General features: G+C 37.9%; 1 protein-coding gene and 1 long non-coding RNA gene across 6 annotated transcripts in view; one reads left to right on the top strand and one right to left on the bottom strand.

Annotated features, from left to right (window-relative positions):
• CLVS1 (clavesin 1) overlaps positions 1-20,275 on the top strand; it is a 151,275-nt gene that overhangs the window by 60,051 nt on the left and 70,949 nt on the right. For both annotated transcript variants that reach the window (XM_001927833.7, XM_013996738.3), the window contains one exon: positions 8,022-8,196. In XM_001927833.7, the coding sequence (XP_001927868.3) occupies positions 8,022-8,196 (175 nt within the window). The remainder of the gene's footprint in view (positions 1-8,021; positions 8,197-20,275) is intronic.
• Positions 1-20,275, bottom strand: part of LOC106510074 (uncharacterized) — a 188,340-nt gene that overhangs the window by 139,325 nt on the left and 28,740 nt on the right. For all 4 annotated transcript variants that reach the window (XR_002343297.2, XR_014843760.1, XR_014843761.1 and 1 more), the window contains exon 3: positions 5,393-5,548. This is a non-coding gene — a long non-coding RNA (uncharacterized LOC106510074). The remainder of the gene's footprint in view (positions 1-5,392; positions 5,549-20,275) is intronic.

The raw sequence follows: 20,275 nt of genomic DNA, 5'->3' as shown, positions 1-20,275 counted from the left end.
TCTTTTTATTTAAAACAAAAAAGCCTGAATAGAGGTGATTCTAAAGGATGAATTTATTTTTATGTGTACACACACACAAATAATTTATACACTTGCTCACCACAGAAACACAAACAAGGAAAAACCCTGGTAGACTGGAATTTGAGAACTTAGTTTCACTGTCATTTTATGGGTGGATATGAGTAGTTTGCATTCTTGTGTCTACAGCCAGAGATGGATAAGCCTGTCAGGACTGATGTATAAAGAAACAATCTCTTATCTACATGTCTTAGTTGAGTGAGAGAACACTTTCTTCACCATTTTCATCACTATTTTCTTTACACTAGTTCAAACGCAGAGCCCTTTGTGGTCTGTCCTCCATAAGCAAATGGTTGAGAGTTGGAGGTGAGATGGGGCTCCTTCCCTTCCCCTCTCTCCCTCCCTTCCTTCCTTCCCTCCTTTTTCTTTCTTTCCTCCTCCTTCTTTTCTTTTCTGCTTTCTCTTCCTTTTCTTTCTTTCTCCTGTTAATTCATAGGAGCTTCACCAAACCATATGAGGCAAAGTTAAATCCTAGGCTTCTGTTCTTTGGGTGACCACCTCTGCTAAGAAAAATAATTAACTAATTTGACTTTCCAGTTAACAGTCAGGGTGATAAAATTAAGATTAAGGTCTTGCAAATATTAATTCTACCACAGCAAAGCTAAACATTTTTGTTAACCTCTTCCTTGACCTAATAGTTTCAGTACATGATTTTTTTTTTTACTTTTCCTTGATTATCTCATTGAGAAATAGAGATTCGTTTGCCCAGACACACAGAGACCATCCAGCTAAAACTTGATTCACAAGTGAATTATTAGAGCCCATTTAGGAAGATATATCAAACAGAAATCCCATTCCAGGCCATTTCTTTAAAGACCCTCAGCCTTGAAAGAGGATAAAATAGGTTCACCTAGACAGAACACAATGGAATTTTGTACATTTCCCATTAGCATATCACCATCTCCACCATGAAAGTAGTGTAACCAAAGCTATCTCTATATTCCGTGCAAGTACAAATACTGCCTCCTACTGGAATGGATTTTCCAACTCACAAAGGGCCTTTACACATATCATTTTGTACAACCTTTGCAACAGCCCATGGAGAAAAGTCCAGCAAGGGGTAACTGCCTGTCCCTGGAGAAACAGGCAGTTACCCCCTAATGGACTAATATATACAGAGCTGCATGGCAAAGCCATGATGTCAAGCCCTTGAGGACAGGCCCTTTGCTGTTTTTACTAAGAGGGTTCTTCCTTTGTCCAGAGGCCAAAATATATCAGAAGAGTTGCAGAAGGAGCCTGTGTCTCTCTCCACGTGGGCTTGGGTTTCATTATCAGGTAAGAGGCAAAGCACACTCAGTAATGTGAGAGTCATGCCTTAGTTATTTTAGTAATTAACTTTGAAAGAACCTTCAAATGGGATGAAGAGATAAAGAAGCATGTGCAGATGCAATGTTTCTGTACCTGTAAATATATATTTGGTGGCAAACTATCCGCACAACTACTTTCTGGGTTAAGGAGGACCCTAAAAATCCCTGAGAAAAAAAATCATAAACACTTAATGATACTGAGTATGAAGTTAAGAGGTTTCAAGACAGAACTGGCCAAAAGAACTTTAACTACTAATATTAACAGACTTCTTGCCGTTTTATGCAGAAAAATTATCATAGAAGTATGCCTGTGATTTCAGAATTGACTAAAAGGCTTCCCACTGCTTTTTTCTGAGTAATAGTGTCATTAGCAACCACATCATATCTTTAGATGATTATCTGATCATCCAGCATCTTTTTTCTTATGAGTCTAGCCCTGAGATCCAGGTTCTAAAATATCCATTAAAAATTCAAGGCATAAAGAAGTCACTTCTTGAAACTTAAATATCTTCTCATACATAAGACACTATTTTCCATCTCATTTGTATTATGCTGTTGGCTTAGATTTTAAAGTCTCGGGTAGCAATGTTGGATGCTCAACTCACAAAAACAACAGCAGAACTACTAATGGGCCACTTTTCATAATCTCTAATTGCTCACCATATAATAATGAACCCCCTGTAGATAAACCATTAATAAGTCCTAATTGAAATAAAATTATCCTTTTTTTGAGAAAAGTTTTTTTTTTATATTGCATTGGCAATCTGCAATTCACATAGTGCTTTCACATACATTTTCACACTTGAGCTTTTAATTATCAAACTAAAACTGATATAGTCCATGGCTAACTATATAAATGCTATGCAGATGATAGAAAAGGACTGAGGAAATGTAAATACCCATTTGTCAGCTGTTAGTTTATTTCAATAGAAATGCTAACCTGCTCTGATAGAATTGTGCTTACAGGCAACACAGAAAATAATTCCCCCCCTCCCGTTTATTAAACAATGTGTAAGTCTAAATGAATTGGCAGAATGAAGAAATTCTGGAAATGTCTTCTTCTGTCCTCATTTCCACAATTTTCATGAAGTTCCTGAATTTTTTGAGTTTTTTTTGTCTTTTTGTCTTTTTCAGGGCCACACCTGTGGCAGATGGAGGTTCCCAGGCTAGGGGTCGAATCAGAGCTGTAGCCACCGGCCTATGCCACAGCCACAGCAACACGGGATCGGAGCCACGTCTGCAACCTACACCACAGCTCACGGCAATACCAGATGCTTGACCCATTGAGCGAGGCCAGGGATCAAACTTGCATCCTCATGGAATGCTAGTCAGGTTCATTAACCACTGAGCCGCAACGGGAACTCCCTGAATTGTTTACAACCATCTTGATTTGTTTAGAAACTTGTTAGAAGATTCATGGAAACTTATCATAGCAGATTAGAAACTCTAGCAAGCACTTTCAAATAATAAACTATTTACTTAGAACAGTTTTAGATTTACAAAATCATTGTGAAGAGAGTACAGAATGTTTCCCTATTCCTTGCTTTGAGTTTTCCTTATTATTCATATATTACATTAGCATAGTATGTTTATTACAGCTAATGAACCAACATGATACATAATTATTCGCTAAAGGCTATGCCTTATTAACATTTCTTAGTTTTTACCTAATATCCTTTTTCGTCCCTAGGATCCCATCCAAAAGACCACATTACATTTAGTTTTCACATCTCCTTAGGCTCACCTTGACTGTGACAGTTTCTCAGACTTTCCTTGGTTTTTTATGAATTTGACAGTTTCATAAATTTATGCTAATTTTTCTGCATAAAACAGCAAGAAGTCTGTTAATATTAGTAGTTAAAGTTCTTTTGGCCAGTTCTATCTTGAAACCTCTTAACTTCATATGAATTCTTATGAATTTGAGTTCAGGTACTCAAAATACCTGAGTACTGGTTAGGTATTTTGTAGAATGTCTAATGTCTAATGTAGAATGTCATATATTTTCCTCTTGATTAATCTGGGGTTATAATTTTTTTGGAGGAAGATCGAAGAGGTAAAGTGTGCTTTTATCACAGTCTCGAGGGTGATAAAATGATCGTGATTTTTTTATCATGATTTTCCCTTCCTTGATGTTGATCCTAATCACCTGCAGACACCTGTCTGGTTTCTCTAAAGTTCCTCTTTCTACCTGCCATCCTTTCCACACTGTACTCTCTGGAAGGCAGTCACTATGCTTAGCCCACACCTAAGGAAGCTAAGCTACTTTGAGGAGCTATGTAAATTATTTGGTGTTTTAAATTATAAAAAAGCCAAGAGGATTTCACAATTCAACGGTCATGAAGAAGAAGGAGGAAAAAATTGAGGAAATCCATTTAAAGAAGTCAAGAAGTAGGGAATTCAAGCTAATGATCAGCTAAGGTATGAGGTGGGGTCAAACTTACCAACAAGGACTTCAGACACAGTGCATTCAGTTCTTTGCTGCCCACCCAGTTCCTCTGGAAGAGGGAAGTATTCAAACATTTGGAAACTATAGCAAATTCCAAAATTCTTATACCTTTCTGCTGGGATCATCCCATGAGAATAATACTGCATTCACTGCAAATGGCTTGCATTTGATTCTGGTCTTGAAAATGCATAAAATGTTTTTCATGTTTCTGGGACTCATTGTCTTTTCTTGGTTGTGACTACAAGTGGAACTGTGATGGAAGAGGTGCTAATTAAACTTAAAAGTTTCTTCACAGCAAAGGAAACCCTAAACAAAACGAAAAGACAACCCACAGAATGGGAGAAAATCTATGCAAGTGAATCGACTGACAAGGGATTAATCTCCAAAATTTATAAACACCTTCTGTAGCTCAATACCAAAAAAAACAAACAACCCCATCAAAAAATGGGCAGAAGATCTAAACAGACAATTCTCCAAAGAAGACATACAGAGGGCCAAAAAACACATAAAAAGATGTTCAACATCACTCATTATTAGAGAAATGCAAATCAAAACCACGATGAGGTACCATCTAACACCAGCCAGAATGGCCATCATCAAAAAGTCTACAAACAATAAGTGCTGGAGAGGGTGTGGAGAAAAAGGAACCCTAGTACACTATTGGTGGGACTGTAAATTGGTACAAACACTGTGGAAAACAGTATGGAGTTCCTCAGAAAATTAAACATAGAACTACCATTTGATCCAGCAATCCCACTCCTGGGCATCTACCCAGAGAAAACCATGACTTGCAAAGACACATGTACTCCAATGTTCATTGCAGCACTATTTGCAATAGCCAAGACATGGAAACAACCTAAATGTCCATTGACAGAGGAATGGATAAAGAAGAAGCAGTACATATACACAATGGAATATTACTCAGCCATTAAAAGGAAAGAAATACTGGCATTTTTAGCAACATGGATGGACCTAGAAATTATCATGCTAAGAGAAGTCAGTCAGACAATGAGACACCAACATCAAATGCTTTCACTGACATGTGGAATCTGAAAAAAGGATAGAATGAACTTTGCAGAACCGACACTGACTCACAGACTTTGAAAAACTTATGGTCTCCAAAAGAGACAGTTTGGGGGGTGGGGAGATGCGCTGGGGTTGTGGGTTGGAAATCCTATAAAATTGAATTGTGATGATCATTGTACAACTATAAATGTAATAAATCCACTGAGTAATAAAAAAAAAGCATTAAAAAAAAGGAAGAGGTGTTAGCCCTCACTTACATGGGAGTAAAATGAGGTAGCAATTTAGTGATCTGCCAAAGATCTACATAATCAATGATTTCTATCTTCACCATTCATTGAAAAGGGCTATCTCAAAACTCCCCAAAGAGTTGTTTTGTTGTCAAATACAAGAGCCTTTTCTATTTCCTTATTCTCCTTGATCTTTCTGTTGCATTTGACTTGGTTAAATGACCCGCTGGTATTGGATAGCTATTAATTTGTAACAAACTATCCCAAAGCTCAGTGGCTTAAAAAAGCAATCATTTATGATTACTCACATTTCTGCAGGGAAGCTAGAGTTTGTCTAGGCTGGGTTCAGCTGGGCGGCTCTGCTTGGTATGAGGATCTGCAGGTTGACTGGGAAATCATCCTTCTCTTCAGTCTAGCCATCTAGCTGTGATTTTTTGTTTGTTTGTTTGTTTCAACCAGGGCAACTGCAGAAAGCAAGAGAATAAGTAGTAAATCCAAGGTCTTTTAACAGCTGGTGGACTGTCATTTCTGTCCCATACTGTCAGTTAAAGCAAGTCATCTGGCCAGGGTGAGAAATACATCTATCATCAATGAATACATCTATCATCAATGAAGTCAACACAGAGCTAGTGTGTGAATACTCAGATAAGTGAAGAACTGGGGTTGGCAATGCAGTAATGCAAACTATCATATCATTACTTCTTGAAATACTCACTTCTTTTAAAAAAGTTACTATCTTGATCATCTTTAATTTCCTTAATTCTTCTTCCTTCAACCTCAGTACTGCAGGTAAACTTTAGATAAAGCTTAGCTTTTCTAAGTTTCCTGATTCCCCTCCACGTGGGTACTCTTCCTAAGAAAGCTAATACAGGATCAGACTCTCTAATTTCCTAATGGAGAACTTCTACATTTTCCTTTGGAATTGCCTAAACTCACAATCTGTGGTCTCATGTGCCACTTAAATCGATGTTTATTCCCAATGCAAAGCTGTATCTCTAAGTAAGACTTAGGTCTTTAGATCATGTTTGATATGAATGCAAAAACAAAAGTCAAACAAAGCCCTAATGAAAACTTGCCCTATTTTAGCAGGGATTTGACATCTCTCAAATTTAGAAGAGAACATATATAAAAGAAAATGATAATAACAGTATTAAAAAACCACTTCTTATGAGAAGTGGTTAAAGTTACTAGTATTTTTTTAATCCAGAGATTATATAGGGTGTCATGACTTAGATAATTGTAAGTGTATGGTGTAGGAGAACCTGAGGTTTTTTCTTGGTGGCAGAATTACACACAATGAGTGGATTTGGGGAAAGAAAATTTTTGCTTGATAGAAGGAAGACATTTTTAGTAAGAAGAACTGCACAGAAACAGAACGGGCTGGTATTTTTATTTTTTACACCTGTCTCTCCTCTCTCCTGAAATGTCTTGCTCTTTTTCCCACTTATCCCCAAATCCTACTCATCCTCCAAGTCTTATCCCAAGTGTTCATCCCTCTATAAACTCTTCCTAACTACTCAACTTTTACTGGTTCCTTTCAACTCATATGGCTAATCTCTTACTCTATCCCAATTTAATTAAGGGCTCTTTGAAAGCAGAAATATGACATACTATTTTATAACTTCAAGTATTAAACACAGCTCTGAGCTTATAATAGACATGGAGTAAATTCTTACTGGTTTTTTGTTTGGTCTTTGTTTTATTGAAGTATGGCTGATTTACAATATAGTGTTAGTTTCAGTTGTACCACACTGTAAAATGGCTTGGGGTTTTTTTGCAGATTATATTCCATTATAGGTTATTACAAGATATTGGGTATAATTCCTTGTGCTATACAGTAAATCCTTGATGTGTATCTATTTTATGTGTATTAGTTGGCAGATGTGAATTCCATATTTGAGCACATATTTTCTGATTTCCAATCTGGAATCATCAGACTTGGTTAGAATTTGAAAGAGATTGAAATGCTCAGGAATCTGATCATTTCATCTGATTTCACAAGAGGATACAACTTCTGATTTTAATGACAGCCTGAAGGAGGTAACAGATTTTGCCATTGTTTGACATACAAGCTTATATTTTTCTACTTATATTTTCCAAACAAAACATAATACTGAATTCAGATATCTTTTAAGATCTTAAATTTATAGCTCAGAAATTTGCTGGCAGAATTAGCAAAATTAATGTGCTATCCGTTCTTTGTGTCTGAAAATCATTTAAAACAAAAATAAACTGGTGACTAGGAATAAATGATGTGGAAGGATACAAACAACACTAGAGAACTCTCACTCTGGTTTGTATTCAGGTCTACCTGTTGTCATGGTTACCAGTGTACTCCAAGTGATTTCCTTCCTGAATCACATTCTGCAAACCTTCAATGAAAATAAGCTATTCTTCTTGCTTTATTTTCCTCTACCCGTGAATTGAGGCTAAAAAATAGCATCAATTGCACAGTTGTTTTTACATTTTGAGCAAGATTTTAAACATACAAAAGGAGTAAGAGGCTAAATCAAAACAAGTGCCTCTGATTAAGGTCTTACCTCATTGTTCAGCAATGATTCACTAAGTAGCTAGGTATTGGGGACACAAGTATGGTTATGGTCCAGAAGGGAGAGACAAATAAGGGATGCATTTCAGTGAAATGTAATCAGTGCTATGATGGAATCAGAGAATAGAAACCCATGGAAGCACAAAAGAGAGACCCCCCCCCCCATAAAGTTTAGGTTTCTGGTGCAGCCAGATCAAAGGGTAGTTCCATCCTGTGATTCCTGGGAAGTTTATAAAACGCATTTTCAGTCACCTTGGGTAGAGGGCATTGGTGTTACCCTGCAGGCTGGGCTCACTGAGCAATGGAGTGTGATGGCCAGTGCTTTATACACAAAGTCCTAGCCCCTGCTAATATTCACACACAGCCTCTCCTTTCTGCTTTGGCTATAGGAACTCCTTCACAGACATCCTCCGTGCCATCCTGCTGTCACTGGAAGTCCTTATTGAAGATCCAGAGCTTCAGATAAATGGTTTCATTTTAATTATAGACTGGAGTAATTTTTCCTTCAAACAAGCCTCCAAACTGACACCTTCAATCCTCAAACTGGCCATTGAAGGGCTGCAGGTATGTTCAATGAATGCACAATATGAAACTGTACATGACCGTGTACTTTTTTCCAATCGCAGCCAAAGTCATATTTGTGTTTGAGAATGGAAAAAGAAAACTTCAATAGAATCCACCTGCAAATACTCCGTATTTTGCCACAGCCCGAGTTTAGCTGTTTTTAAAAATTAGCTTCCATTTTCATTAACAACTCTAAATTACTGTTGCCAAGGGCACAAATTACCTACTGTAGCAATTATGAACAAAGCTTGGAGACGTTTACCCAAATCCATCTGAGGGTTCACAAAAATTAAAACTAGGAAACATCTGCTTTATGAGCACGTTCTTATGGTGCAGAGGCATGGGGACTTTCCAGGGTTTTCGGAAGCATCTTTGCACAGGAAATTGCACCCTGTGGGACCTTACTTCCCAGAAAGTGATGTGTTGAGGTATTTGTACTAAGGTAGATCAAGTCAGTGCAAACAAAGGAAGTAGCTGAAACTCTACTTCCTGTCTGCATGACCAGTTATCAGGACTCAGGGGAAGGGGCTTCTGTGCTGTGTACAGGTTCTAGTAGACAGTACCTGGACTCCCTTCTACTTTTAAGGACCAGTAATTCTGTGAAAAGTAACAAACTTAGGGAGTTCCTGTCATGGCTCAGTGGTTAACAAACCCGACTAGTATCCGTGAGGATGTGGGTTTGATTCCTGGCCTTGTTCAGTGGGTTAAGGATCTGGCATTGCCATGAGCTGTGGTGTAGGTCGCAGATGTGGCTTGGATCCCTCGTTGCTGTGGCTGTGGCGTAGGCCAGCAGCTGTAGCTCCAATTTGACCCCTAGCCTGGGAACTTCCATTTGCCATGGGTGAGGCCCTAAAGAAAACAAAAGACAAAAAAAAAAAAAAAAAGTAACAAACTCAGAGGGGCAATGCTACTGATTTCCTGGTGACACATTATTACTGTACAAAAGAAAAGGCACAGTTCAGGAAGATTCAGGATCAGCATAGATAAAATTATGTTCATTCCTCTTCGTGTAGGAAGATTGACTCAACAGGGTGACTCTCCTCCCAGTAGATGGCAGTTACCTGCAGCTAGGTGGACAGCAAAATATTTGTTAGTTCTCAGATCAAGCAGCCAGGACTTCTACTCTTCTAAGTACAAGACGAAGAAACCCACTTCAATCACCCAGAATATTCCAGTGTTAATGAGTAATTGATGGGCCTGTTTCTTAAACTGTGGCTGATTCTCATTTGGCTCCCAGCAGATATGTAGCACATATTGGGCCTCTAATAAACTTATGTTTTTGATTGGATCATATTGTATTGAGAGGGTTTCTTCTTCCAAGAGGAGGAGAAGTAGAGCAGGCATTTCAGAAGAAGAACCAGCACACACTGTTCCAAGAATGCCACCTTACCCTTGGTAGCTACATCATGCAGTGTACTGGGGGCACATTTTAAAAGTTGCTTTTGCATTTAAAAATGTCTTGCCTGCCTGCCTTAAAAATCTCAATCATAGACTTATACAGCCTTTTCTGTCAGTGAGTTTCTCTTAGCTCTTTTTTTCCTCCAACCTCCTCTCATCTAAGTCTCCGAACATCTGATCTCTCTCTCCTTAAAGCTTTTATCAAAGGGAGTTTTAAAGTAAGCAGCAAGGTTTATTTCGTGCCCTATAATTATGCTGGCCAGAGCACCAGGATTTTCTATGGTAGTATAAGCTTCATGTAATTTTATCTTTCTAAAAAGAGATAATTCATTACATGTGCAAGTAGCTCTGATTCAAGGTCTACGTATTTATAAGATTTTTCATAAATTCGGAAGAAAAAATGTACTTTTTTTCCCAACCCTGTGTTCAATTTTTCTTTCTGAAATTGTGTGGATTACGTAACATGTCTCTTGCTGACTTAGGCTGATGTGGGTCTTAGTTAATGCATGTGAGTGTGTTTTAAAAGGTAAAGCTGTACATAAGTTTGTCATTGATTTTTACAAGAAATACTAGATGACCTTTTGCGGGGCAAGGTGCATTCTATCTGGGTCTACCAGGGTCCAGGACGAATTCCACAATGTCCTTTAGCTCTGGTTAAAGAACAGCCTCTCCTAGGAGAAGAGGGGATGCATGAGGTCGGGGTCAGTGTGGAGAAAAGGTACTTCCTCCCATCATCTCACAGAGCAATGACCTGGACCCTCTGTTACTAAACAAGGTAGATGCCCTTGACTGTGGGAAAGTTTGGAGTCAGGCTGTCTGGACTGGGATGCAGCTTTTCCTGCAAATTCTGCCTGCCCAGACCCCAAAGAACTGAGGACTCTTAGAAAGGTGCAGTCCCTCCTGCCGGGAGAAGGAAGCCAGTGACCCCAGAAGAAGAAGAGCTAGGTCGAAGCCTCCATCCGGGACACAGGGTCCTTACACTACCTAGGTCCTTGCACTACCTAGGTCTTTGTACTACCTAGCTTGTTGGCTTGGCTCTTGCCTCACAGTGGGTAGTCAGCTCTGGCCAGCCACTAGCCACTACTTGCTCCAGACCATCCTCTCTCAAGCTTTGGGGGCATTCAGATACAGTCATCCTTCTGCCAGCTCTCCCGGGGATCTTTCTTCACTTCAGGGATTGTTCCCATTCACAGTGTCACAATTAACCCCTTGTGGCCTCCAAAAGAGCCCTACCTGATTTCATGCCTTCATGGTCACACTACAGTACAAGGAAGATCCCATTTAAGTCTCCCTTTGTTAGCCATGAAAGTTTAAGACAAATTCCATGCCTCCACTGGCACAGGTGAAGGCACAGACTTTACTGGAGAAAGGGACAGCGTCAGCAGGAGAAGAGAAGCCACCTTTAGGGAGTGTCTTGTAGACTTGCAGGGGACTGCAGGTGAGGGAGACCCTATGTTCCAGTCTAGGGATCTTGCCCTGTCTGCCATCCTGCCTTTTGTAGGTGGAAGTGAGAAAGTAGCTTCATCAGGGGGAACAATCAGACCACTTTTGTGCCAGGCCATCTGGTGTGGGGTTTCAGCTGTTCATGGGCATTGTCGAGGACTACTCACTGATCAACTCCTGGAGAATTTGGGACCCTGAAACATGACAGCTCCCCTCTCTCCAACATGCATAGACAATACAACACCTCCTGCAGGTAGAAGGGGGTGAGGGGTTCAGGGAGTGAGAATTTAGAACCATTTTTGGTCAGTCCTGCACCTGTATCACAACCTAGTTTTGGAACCCTGAGTTTCAGCCCTGTTACCTCTGTTCATAGTTCTTCATAAGGAAGGTTGTTCAATGAGACCCTCAATCACTAACTGCTGCAGGTTGGGTTCTCTGAGGAGCAGATTCTGACACAGGGATTAACATGCAGGAGATTTATTGGGGACTGTTCTTGGGGTTAATGCCTGTAGGAGGGAAGCCATGAAGAACGTTTGGCAGCAGAAGTTAAGCTGGGATTCAGTCATTTCCAGTGAAAGTCTCAGGTGTTCTAAAATGGAGATGACCCTTCAGAGTTGTCCCTGATTGGGGCCAAGGGACTGGACTTTTTTTTCTCATATTGTCCAATCACTGGTGCAGGCTGCCCTGAGAAGTGGTTGTGAGTTTGGACAAATGGCTCTCTTCAACCTGGGGCCCCAGAGGGCATTACGATCTGCGAACTTTCTCCTGGCAGCACCTCAAGCAGGTGGGGAATAAATCCTTGGTCCTAAAGGGGGCTGGCAACATGTCAGAATATCTACCACAATAAGCAAAGATCCTTGGAATATCCTGTAATGTAATGTCAAGGAGCTTCCTTTATTTATTTATTTATTTATTTATTTATTTATTTATTTATTTATTTCGGTCTTTTTGCCTTTTTCTAGGGCCGCTCCCACGGCATATGGAGGTTCTCAGGCTAGGGGTCTAATCGGAGCTGTAGCCACTGGCTTACACCAGAGCCACAGCAATGCAGGATCCGAGCTGCGTCTGTGACCTACACCACAGCTCACGGCAACACTGGATCCTTAACCCACTGAGCAAGGTCAAGGATCGAACCCTTAACCTCATGGTTCCTAGTCAGATTCGTTAACCACTGAGCCACGATGGGATCTCCGGAGCTTCCTTTATTTTGAATCTGGATGTTTAACTGTTTTTTTCCCTCTTGGCTCCATACAGTTCCAATTATCCCCAAAGTAGAGGTGGTAGCTGGTAACATAGAGGTAATGGGCACTGGACTAGCAACGTAGTGACAGTCTGTTTGGGTCTACCTGTTGTATTTCTGTGATTTCAAAGGCAATTATAAGTTAGTAGAAGGAAGGAAATAATAAAGATTAGACTAAAAACAAATTCAAAAGAGACCAAAAATAGAAAAGACCAAAGAAACTAAGGCTTGGATTTTTTTTTTTTTAAAGATCAACAAAATTGATAAGCCCCTAGTCAGACTCATAAATTAAAAAAGAGATAAGGCTCAAATAAAATTAGAAATGAAAGCGAAGAAATTACAGTATTACAGAAATACAAACAATGATAAGAGAACACTATGAACAGTTATAAACTAACAAATTAGACAACCTAGAAGAAATGATTAAATTCCTAAAAAGATATAATCTTTCGAGACCAAATTAGGAAGAAATAGAAAATATGAACAGACTGATTATTAATAATGAAATTAAATCAGTGACCCCCAAAAAATCCCAACAAGCAAAAGCCCAGGACCAGACAGCTTCATAAGGGAATTCTACCAAACATTTAAAGAAGCGTTAATACTTATCATCTTCAAACTATTCCAAAAAATTGAACGGGAGGGAACCTCCAAACTTGTTCTACAAGACCAGCATAACCAAAACCAGACAAGGAGAAATGAACAAATATAACAAAACAGAAACAGATGTATAGATATAAACTAGTGTTTACCAGAAGGGAGAGGGTGGGAGAGGGATAAAACATGTGAAGGGGATTAAGACATACAAACTACCAGTTATAAAATAAATAAGATACAAGGATATAATATATGGCACAGAGAATATAGCTATTTTATAAAAACTTTGTATAGCATGTGATTTATAAAAGCATCTAATCACTATGTTGTATACCTAAAACTAATATAATACTGTAAGTCAACTGTACTTCAATTTACATTTGTAATAAAATAAAAGGCAAATACACACACACACACACACACACACACACACAGAGCTAATCTTTGATAAAGGAGCAAATGGAACAAAGATATCCTTTTCAACAAATAGTGCTAGAACAACTAGACAGCTACATGCCAAAAAACAAATCTAGACACAGAACCTATATCCTTCACAAAAATTATCTCAAAATGTATCACAGGCCTCAATGTAAAATGCAAAACTAAAGTTCTAGAAGATAAGGTAGGAGAACATCTATAAGACCTTGGTTATGGTGATGACTTTTTAGATACGAGACCAAAGGCACAATCTATGAAAGAAGTAACTAATGGGCTGAACTTCATTAAAATTAAAAATTCCTGCTCTTCGAAAGACAATGTAAAGAGAATAAGAAGAAAAGCCACAGACTGGGAGAAAATATTAGCAAAAGACACATTTGATTACAGACTGTTAACCAAAATATACAAATAAGAAAACAAATAATCCAATTTAAAAATGGACTAAAGACCTTAAGGTAAGCAAATAAGCATATGAAAAGATGCTCCAGAGCATATGTCATCAGGGAAATGCAAATTAAAACAACAACAGAATACCACTACATGCCTATTAGAATGGCCAAAATCTGGAACACTGACAATACCAAATCCTGGTAAGAATGTGGAGCAAGAGGAGCCCCCATTCATCACTGATGGAAATGCAAAATGGTACAGCCACTTGGAAAGATAGTTTGATGGTTTCTTCCAAAACTAAACATAATTTTATCATTTATGACCCAGCAATTGCACTCCTTGGTATTTACTCAAAGGATTTGAAAACTTACGATTATAGTAGCTTATTCATAACTGACAAAACTTGGAAAAAACCAAGATGCCCTTCAGTAGGTGAATGGCTAAATAAAGTATCATGCATCAAGATAATGGAATATTATTCAGTGCTAAAAGAAATGAGCTACCAAACCATGAAGGAAAATTAAATGAATATTGCTAAGTGAAAGAAGCTAATCTGAAAAGGCTACATACTGTTTGATTCCAAATAGAGGACATTCTGTAAAAGACAAAACTATGGGGGCAGGAAAAAGATCAGTGATGACTAAAGGTTGTGGGCACGGCAAGGAGAGATGAACAGGTACAGCATAGAGGATATATGATACCATAGATACCATAATGATTGATATTTGTCATTATAGTTTGTCCACATTCATGGAATATACTGCACCAAGAATGAACCATAATGTAAACTATGGACTTTGGTGGTTATTATGAGTTGATGGAGGTTCATCAGTTGTAATCAAGGTACCACTCTGGTGGGAGTTGTTGATAATGGGGGAGACTACACATGTGTGGGAACATGGGATATGTGGGAAATTTCTATCCCTTCCCCTCAGTTTTGCCATGAACCTAAAACTGCTCTAAAAAATAAAGTCTTAATGGAAAAAAGGGGGTAATTATAGTGCCCCTGACAAATAATCCTCAAAAAATGGGATATTCACAGAACTTTGGTTATGTACGTCATAGGCTGAATTAATGAGTTATAATAATAGTCATGTATAAGACTGTTCTTTAAGAGGTCATCAGATTTTTATATAAAAAGTTACTCTGGATCACCCAGTCATGAAATTCTAATAGTGTATAGAGTATATATGCCTCCTCTGAGAACTGTGGGATATATCATTGGGATATGTCAATATTAAGTTGTCTCAGTTATATAAATATTCTGTGAACATTAGTTCAAAAAGCTTTAGTTAAATACTAATTTTGAAAATGCCTGTAAATCGTTTTTTCTCAGTCTGTTTGATCTCTTAAATGTGGTCAATGTCTAAAAGAGCCATTGTATCTGTTCATTACAACTTGTTTGAATTTTAATTAAAGTAACATTTATGCCATCATTTTAATATAGCAGAGCATTATTCTCAATTCTCTTGGGGAATTCTGGCAGAATGAACAGCACACTGAAATCCTGTTCCTGAGTTTTGCAATGTTTCCAGAATCAATTTTTGTAATGATTTCTGCCGCCCAACTATTACAATACACACACGGCATTTATCAAAGTTCAGCCAACCCATATACTTAAAAGAGTTTACTGTGCTAAAATGTCTTACTTAGGAAGAGTTTTAGCCTTTTGTCCTGTGGGCTACTTACAAAATATCTGATTCTCTAAGGACCCAGGCATTTGTTAAGGCTTTACAGAAGCTTACTTCCACTCAGCAGAGGAAATCTAGGAAGCATTCTTCTCCCCTCCCCCGCCCATCTGCGTGCTTGTGTCATCTTTCTCTGGCCAATCAGACACTTTATCAGTTTACTTAGCTCTTCATTTCAGTTCAAGGTTTTTGTTGTTGTTGTTGTTGTTTTAATTTTATTGGAGCATAGTTGACTTATAATTGGAGTATTGGTTTCAGGTGCATAGCAAATTGAATCAGTTATATATATATATCCATTCTGTTTTCCCATACAGGTTATTACAAACTATTGAGTAGATTTCCCTGTGCTATATAGCAGGTTCTTGTTGATTAACTATTTTATTATTTTTTATTTTTTTGTCTTTTCTAGGGCCGCACCTGCAGCATGTGGAGGTTCCCAGGCTAGGGGTCCAGTCAGAGCTGTAGCCACCAGGCTACGCCACAGCCACAGCAACATGGGATCAAAGCCGCATCTGCGACCTACACCACAGCTCACGGCAACACTGGATCCCCAACCCACTGAGCAAGGCCAGGGATCAAACCCACAACCTCATGGTTCCTAGTCAGATTCATTAACCACTGAGCCACGACAGGAACTCCTAATTACCTATTTTATACAGTACCGTGTATATGTTATTCCCATCCTCCTGATTCCTCCCTCCCCTCAAAGTTTCCCCTATGGTAACCATAAGATTGGTTTTGAAATCTGTGAGTTTGTTTCTGTTTTATAAATAGGTTGTTTTATATCATTTTTATTTGATTCCATATGTGATATCATATGCTATCTTTCTCTGTCTGACTTACTTCACTCAGTATGGTAATCTCTAGGTTCATCCATGTTGCTGCAAATGGCATTACTTCATTCTCTTTTATGGCTGAGTAACATTTCATTGTATATGTACCACAATTTTCTTTATCCATTTCTCTGTTAATGGGCATTTAGATTGCTTCCATGTCTTGGCTATTGTGAATAGGGCTGCAGTGAATATCAGGGTGCATGTTTCTTTTCAAATTAAGCTTTTCTCCAGATATATGACCAGGAGTAGGATTGCTGGATCATATGGTAGTTCTATATTTACTTTTTTAAGGAATCTCCATAGTGGTTGATCAAGTTACATTGCCACCAACATTGTAGAAGAGTTCCCTTTTCACCACACCTTCTCCAGCATTTGTTATTTGTAGACTTATTAATGATAACCATTCTGACCAGTGTGAGGTGGTACCTCATTGTAGTTTTTATTTGCATTTCTCCAATAATAAGTGATGTTGAGCATTTTTTCATCTGCTTGTTGGCCATCCTTATGTATTCTTTTGAGAAATGTCTATTGAAGTCTTTTGCCCATTTTTCAGTTGGGTTGCTTGATTTTTGGTGTTGAGTTTTTCATATATTTTGTAGATTAAGCCCTTGTCAGTTGCATCTTTTGCAATTATTTTCTACCATTCCACAGGTTGTCTTTTTTTTTTTTATTAATGTTCCTTTCCTTTGCAAAAGTTGATTAGGTCCCATTTGTTTGTTTTTGTTTTCATTTTCATTACTCTAGGAAGTGGATCAAACAAGATATTGCTGTGATTTATGTCAAAGAGCGTTCTGCCCATGTTTTCCTCTAGGAGTTTTAAAGTTCCCTGCATTATGTTCAGGTCCTTAATCCATTTTGAGTTTATCTTTGTGTACGGTGTTAGAGAGTGATCTTTTTTTTTTATAATTGGAGCAAATTTTATTATTTTTTAATAGTTATTTCCCCAATATGATTTTTTTTTCTACTGTACAGCATGGTGACCCAGTTACATATACATGTACACATTCTATTTTCACACAATATCATGCTCCATCAAAAGTGACTAGACATAGTACCCTGTGCTACACAGCAGGATCTCATTGCTAATCCATTCCAAAGGCAATAGTTTGTATCTATTAATCAAGCTCCCCAACCACCCCACTCCCTCCCCCTCCCCCTTGGCAACCACAAGTCTATTCTGCAAGTCCATGATTTTCTTTTCTGTGGAAAGGTTCATTTATGCCTTATATTAGATTCCAGATATAAGCGATTTCATATGGTATTTGTCTTTCTCTGACTTATTTCACTCAGTATGAGAGTCTCTAGTTCCATCCATGTTGCTGCAAATGGCATTATTTCATTCTTTTTTATGGCTGAGTAGTATTTCATTGTATATACATACCACATCTTCCTAATCCAATCATCTGTTGATGGACATTTGGGTTGTTTCCATGTCTTGGCTATTGTGAATAGAGCTGCAATGAACATGCGGGTGCATGTGTCTTTTTTAAGGAAAGTTTTGTCCGAATATATGCCCAAGAGTGGGATTGCTGGGTCATATGGTAGTTCTATGTATAGATTTCTAGGGTATCTCCATACTGATCTCTGTAGTGGTTGTACCAGCTTACATTCCCATTAGCAGTGCAGGAGGGTTCTCTTTTCTCAACACCCCATCCAGCATTTGTTATTTGTGAACTTATTAATGATGGCCATTCTGACTGGTGTGATTGGTGGTAGTTTTGATTTGCATTTCTCTAATAATCAGGGATGTTAAGCATTTTTTCATGTGCTTGTTGGCCATCTATACATCTTCCTTGGAAAAATGTCTATTCAGGTCTTTTGCCCATTTTTCAACTGGGTGGTTGGATTTTTTGCTGTTGAGTTGTATAAGTTGTTTGTATATTCTAGAGATTAAGCCCTCATCAGTTGCAACATTTGAAACTATTTTCTCCCATTCTGTAAATTGTCTGTTTTCTTTTGGGTTTCCTTTGCGGTGGACTTTGTCAAATGCTTTTTCTGCACCTATTGGGATGATCATGTGGTTTTTGACTTTTCTTTTGTTAATGTGGTGTATGACGTTGATTGATTTGCGTATGTTGAACCATCCTTGTGCACCTGGGATGAATCCCACCTGGCCATGGTGTATGATCTTTTTTATATGTTGTTGGATTCAGATGGCTAAAATTTTGTTGAGAATTTTTGCATCTATATTCATCAAAGATATTGGCCGATAGTTTTCTTTTTTGGTGGTATCTTTTTCTGGTTTTGGAATTAGGGTGATAGTGGTGTCATAGAATGTCTTTGGGAGTGTACCTTCTTCTTCAACCTTTTGAAAAAGTTTAAGGAAGATTGGTATAAGATCCTCTTTGTATGTTTGGTAGAATTCTCCTGTGAAGTCATCTGGTCCTGGACTTTTATTTATAGGGAGTGTTTTTATGACATATTCAATTTCATTTCTAGTGATTGGTCTGTTCGGTTGATCTCTTTTTTCTTGATTCAGTTTTGGCAGGCTGTAAGTCTCTAGAAAGTTGTTCATTTCTTCCAGGTTGTCAAATTTGTTGGCACACAATTGTTCATAGTATTCTCTCATGGTTTTTTGTACTTCAGTAGTACCAATTGTGACTTCTACTTTTTCATTTCTGATTTTATTTGGGTTTTTTTCTCTCCTCTTCTTGGTGAGTCTAGCCAGAGGTTTGTCAATTTTGTTTACCTTTTCAAAGAACCAGCTCTTGGTTTTACTGATTTATTCAATTGTTTTTTTTAATCTCTATTTTATTTATTTCCTCTTTGATCTTTATGATTTCCTTCCTTCTGCTGACTTTATGTTTTGTTTATTCTTATTTTTCTAATTCATTTAGGTGTTGGGTTAAGTTGTTGATTTGAGATTTTTCTTCTTTTTTGAGGAATGCCTATATTGCTATGAATTTCCCTCTGAGCCCTGCTTTTACGGCATCCCATAGATTTTGAGTGGATGTGTCTTCATTATCATTTGTCTCGAGGTATTTTTTAATTTCTGTTTTGATTTCCTCATTGACTCATTGGTTTTTTAGTAACATGTTGTTTTGTCTTCATGTAGTAAGTTTTTTCTCATTTCTTTTCCTGTGGTTGATTTCTAGTTTCATGCCATTGGGGTCAGGGAAGATACTTGAAATAATTTATATATTCTTAAATTTGTTGAGGTTAGCTTTGTGCCCTAGTATGTGATTAATTCTTGAGAATGTTCCATGTGCACTTGAGAAGAATGTATATTCTGATTTTTTTGGATGTAATGTCCTGAAAATGTCGATTAAGTCTAACTTTTCTATTGTGTCCTTTAGGATCTCTGTTGCCTTATTGATTTTCTGTCTAGAGGATCTGCCCATTGTTGTAAGTGGAGTGTTAAAGTCTCCTACTATGATTGTATTACCATTGATTTCTCCTTTTATGTCTGTTAGCATTTGTTGTAGGTATCTGGGTGCTTCTATATTAGGGGCATATATATTGACGATTGTTAATATCCTCTTCTTAATGGATCCTTTAACCATTAAATAATGTCCTTGTTTGTCTTTCTTTATTTTGTCTTTCTTTATGGGCTTCCTTTTAAAGTCTATTTTGTCTGATATGAGTACTGAAACTCCTGCTTTCCTGTCTTGTCCATTGCCATGAAAGATCTTTCCCCCATCCCCTCACTTTCAATCTATATATGTCCTTTGCTCTAAGGTGAGTTTCTTATAGGCAGAAGATTGAAGGTTTTCGCTTTTTTATCCAGTCTGCCACTCTGTGTCTTTTGATTGGAACATAAGGTGATTATTGACAGATATGTATTTATTGCCATTTTAAACCTTGTTTTCTGGTTGATTTTATGTTTCTCTTTTCTTCTTTTCTTTTTTGTGTTGGATGGTTTCCATTTATTTTATGCTTGAGTACTTTTCTTTTCAGTTTTTGTTAATGTAACATTTGGTTTTGATTTGTGGTTTCCCTGTTTTTTAAGCACGTTAAGCCTTTCCTATATCTGCTTGCTTTTGTCTGATAGTCATATAGGCTCAGACGCAACATTAAAATAAAAAAAAAAGAATCTATATTTCCTCACT

The sequence above is a fragment of the Sus scrofa genome, chromosome 4 (genome assembly GCF_054392235.1).
Source record: "Sus scrofa isolate SSC_HxYL_T2T_F1_AM1 chromosome 4, Sscrofa_HxYL_maternal_Yorkshire_Landrace_v2.0, whole genome shotgun sequence".
NCBI classification, from domain to species: Eukaryota; Metazoa; Chordata; class Mammalia; order Artiodactyla; family Suidae; genus Sus; species Sus scrofa.
Note: the sequence above shows the minus strand (reverse complement) of the source record. Positions and strands in the feature narration are given on the sequence as shown.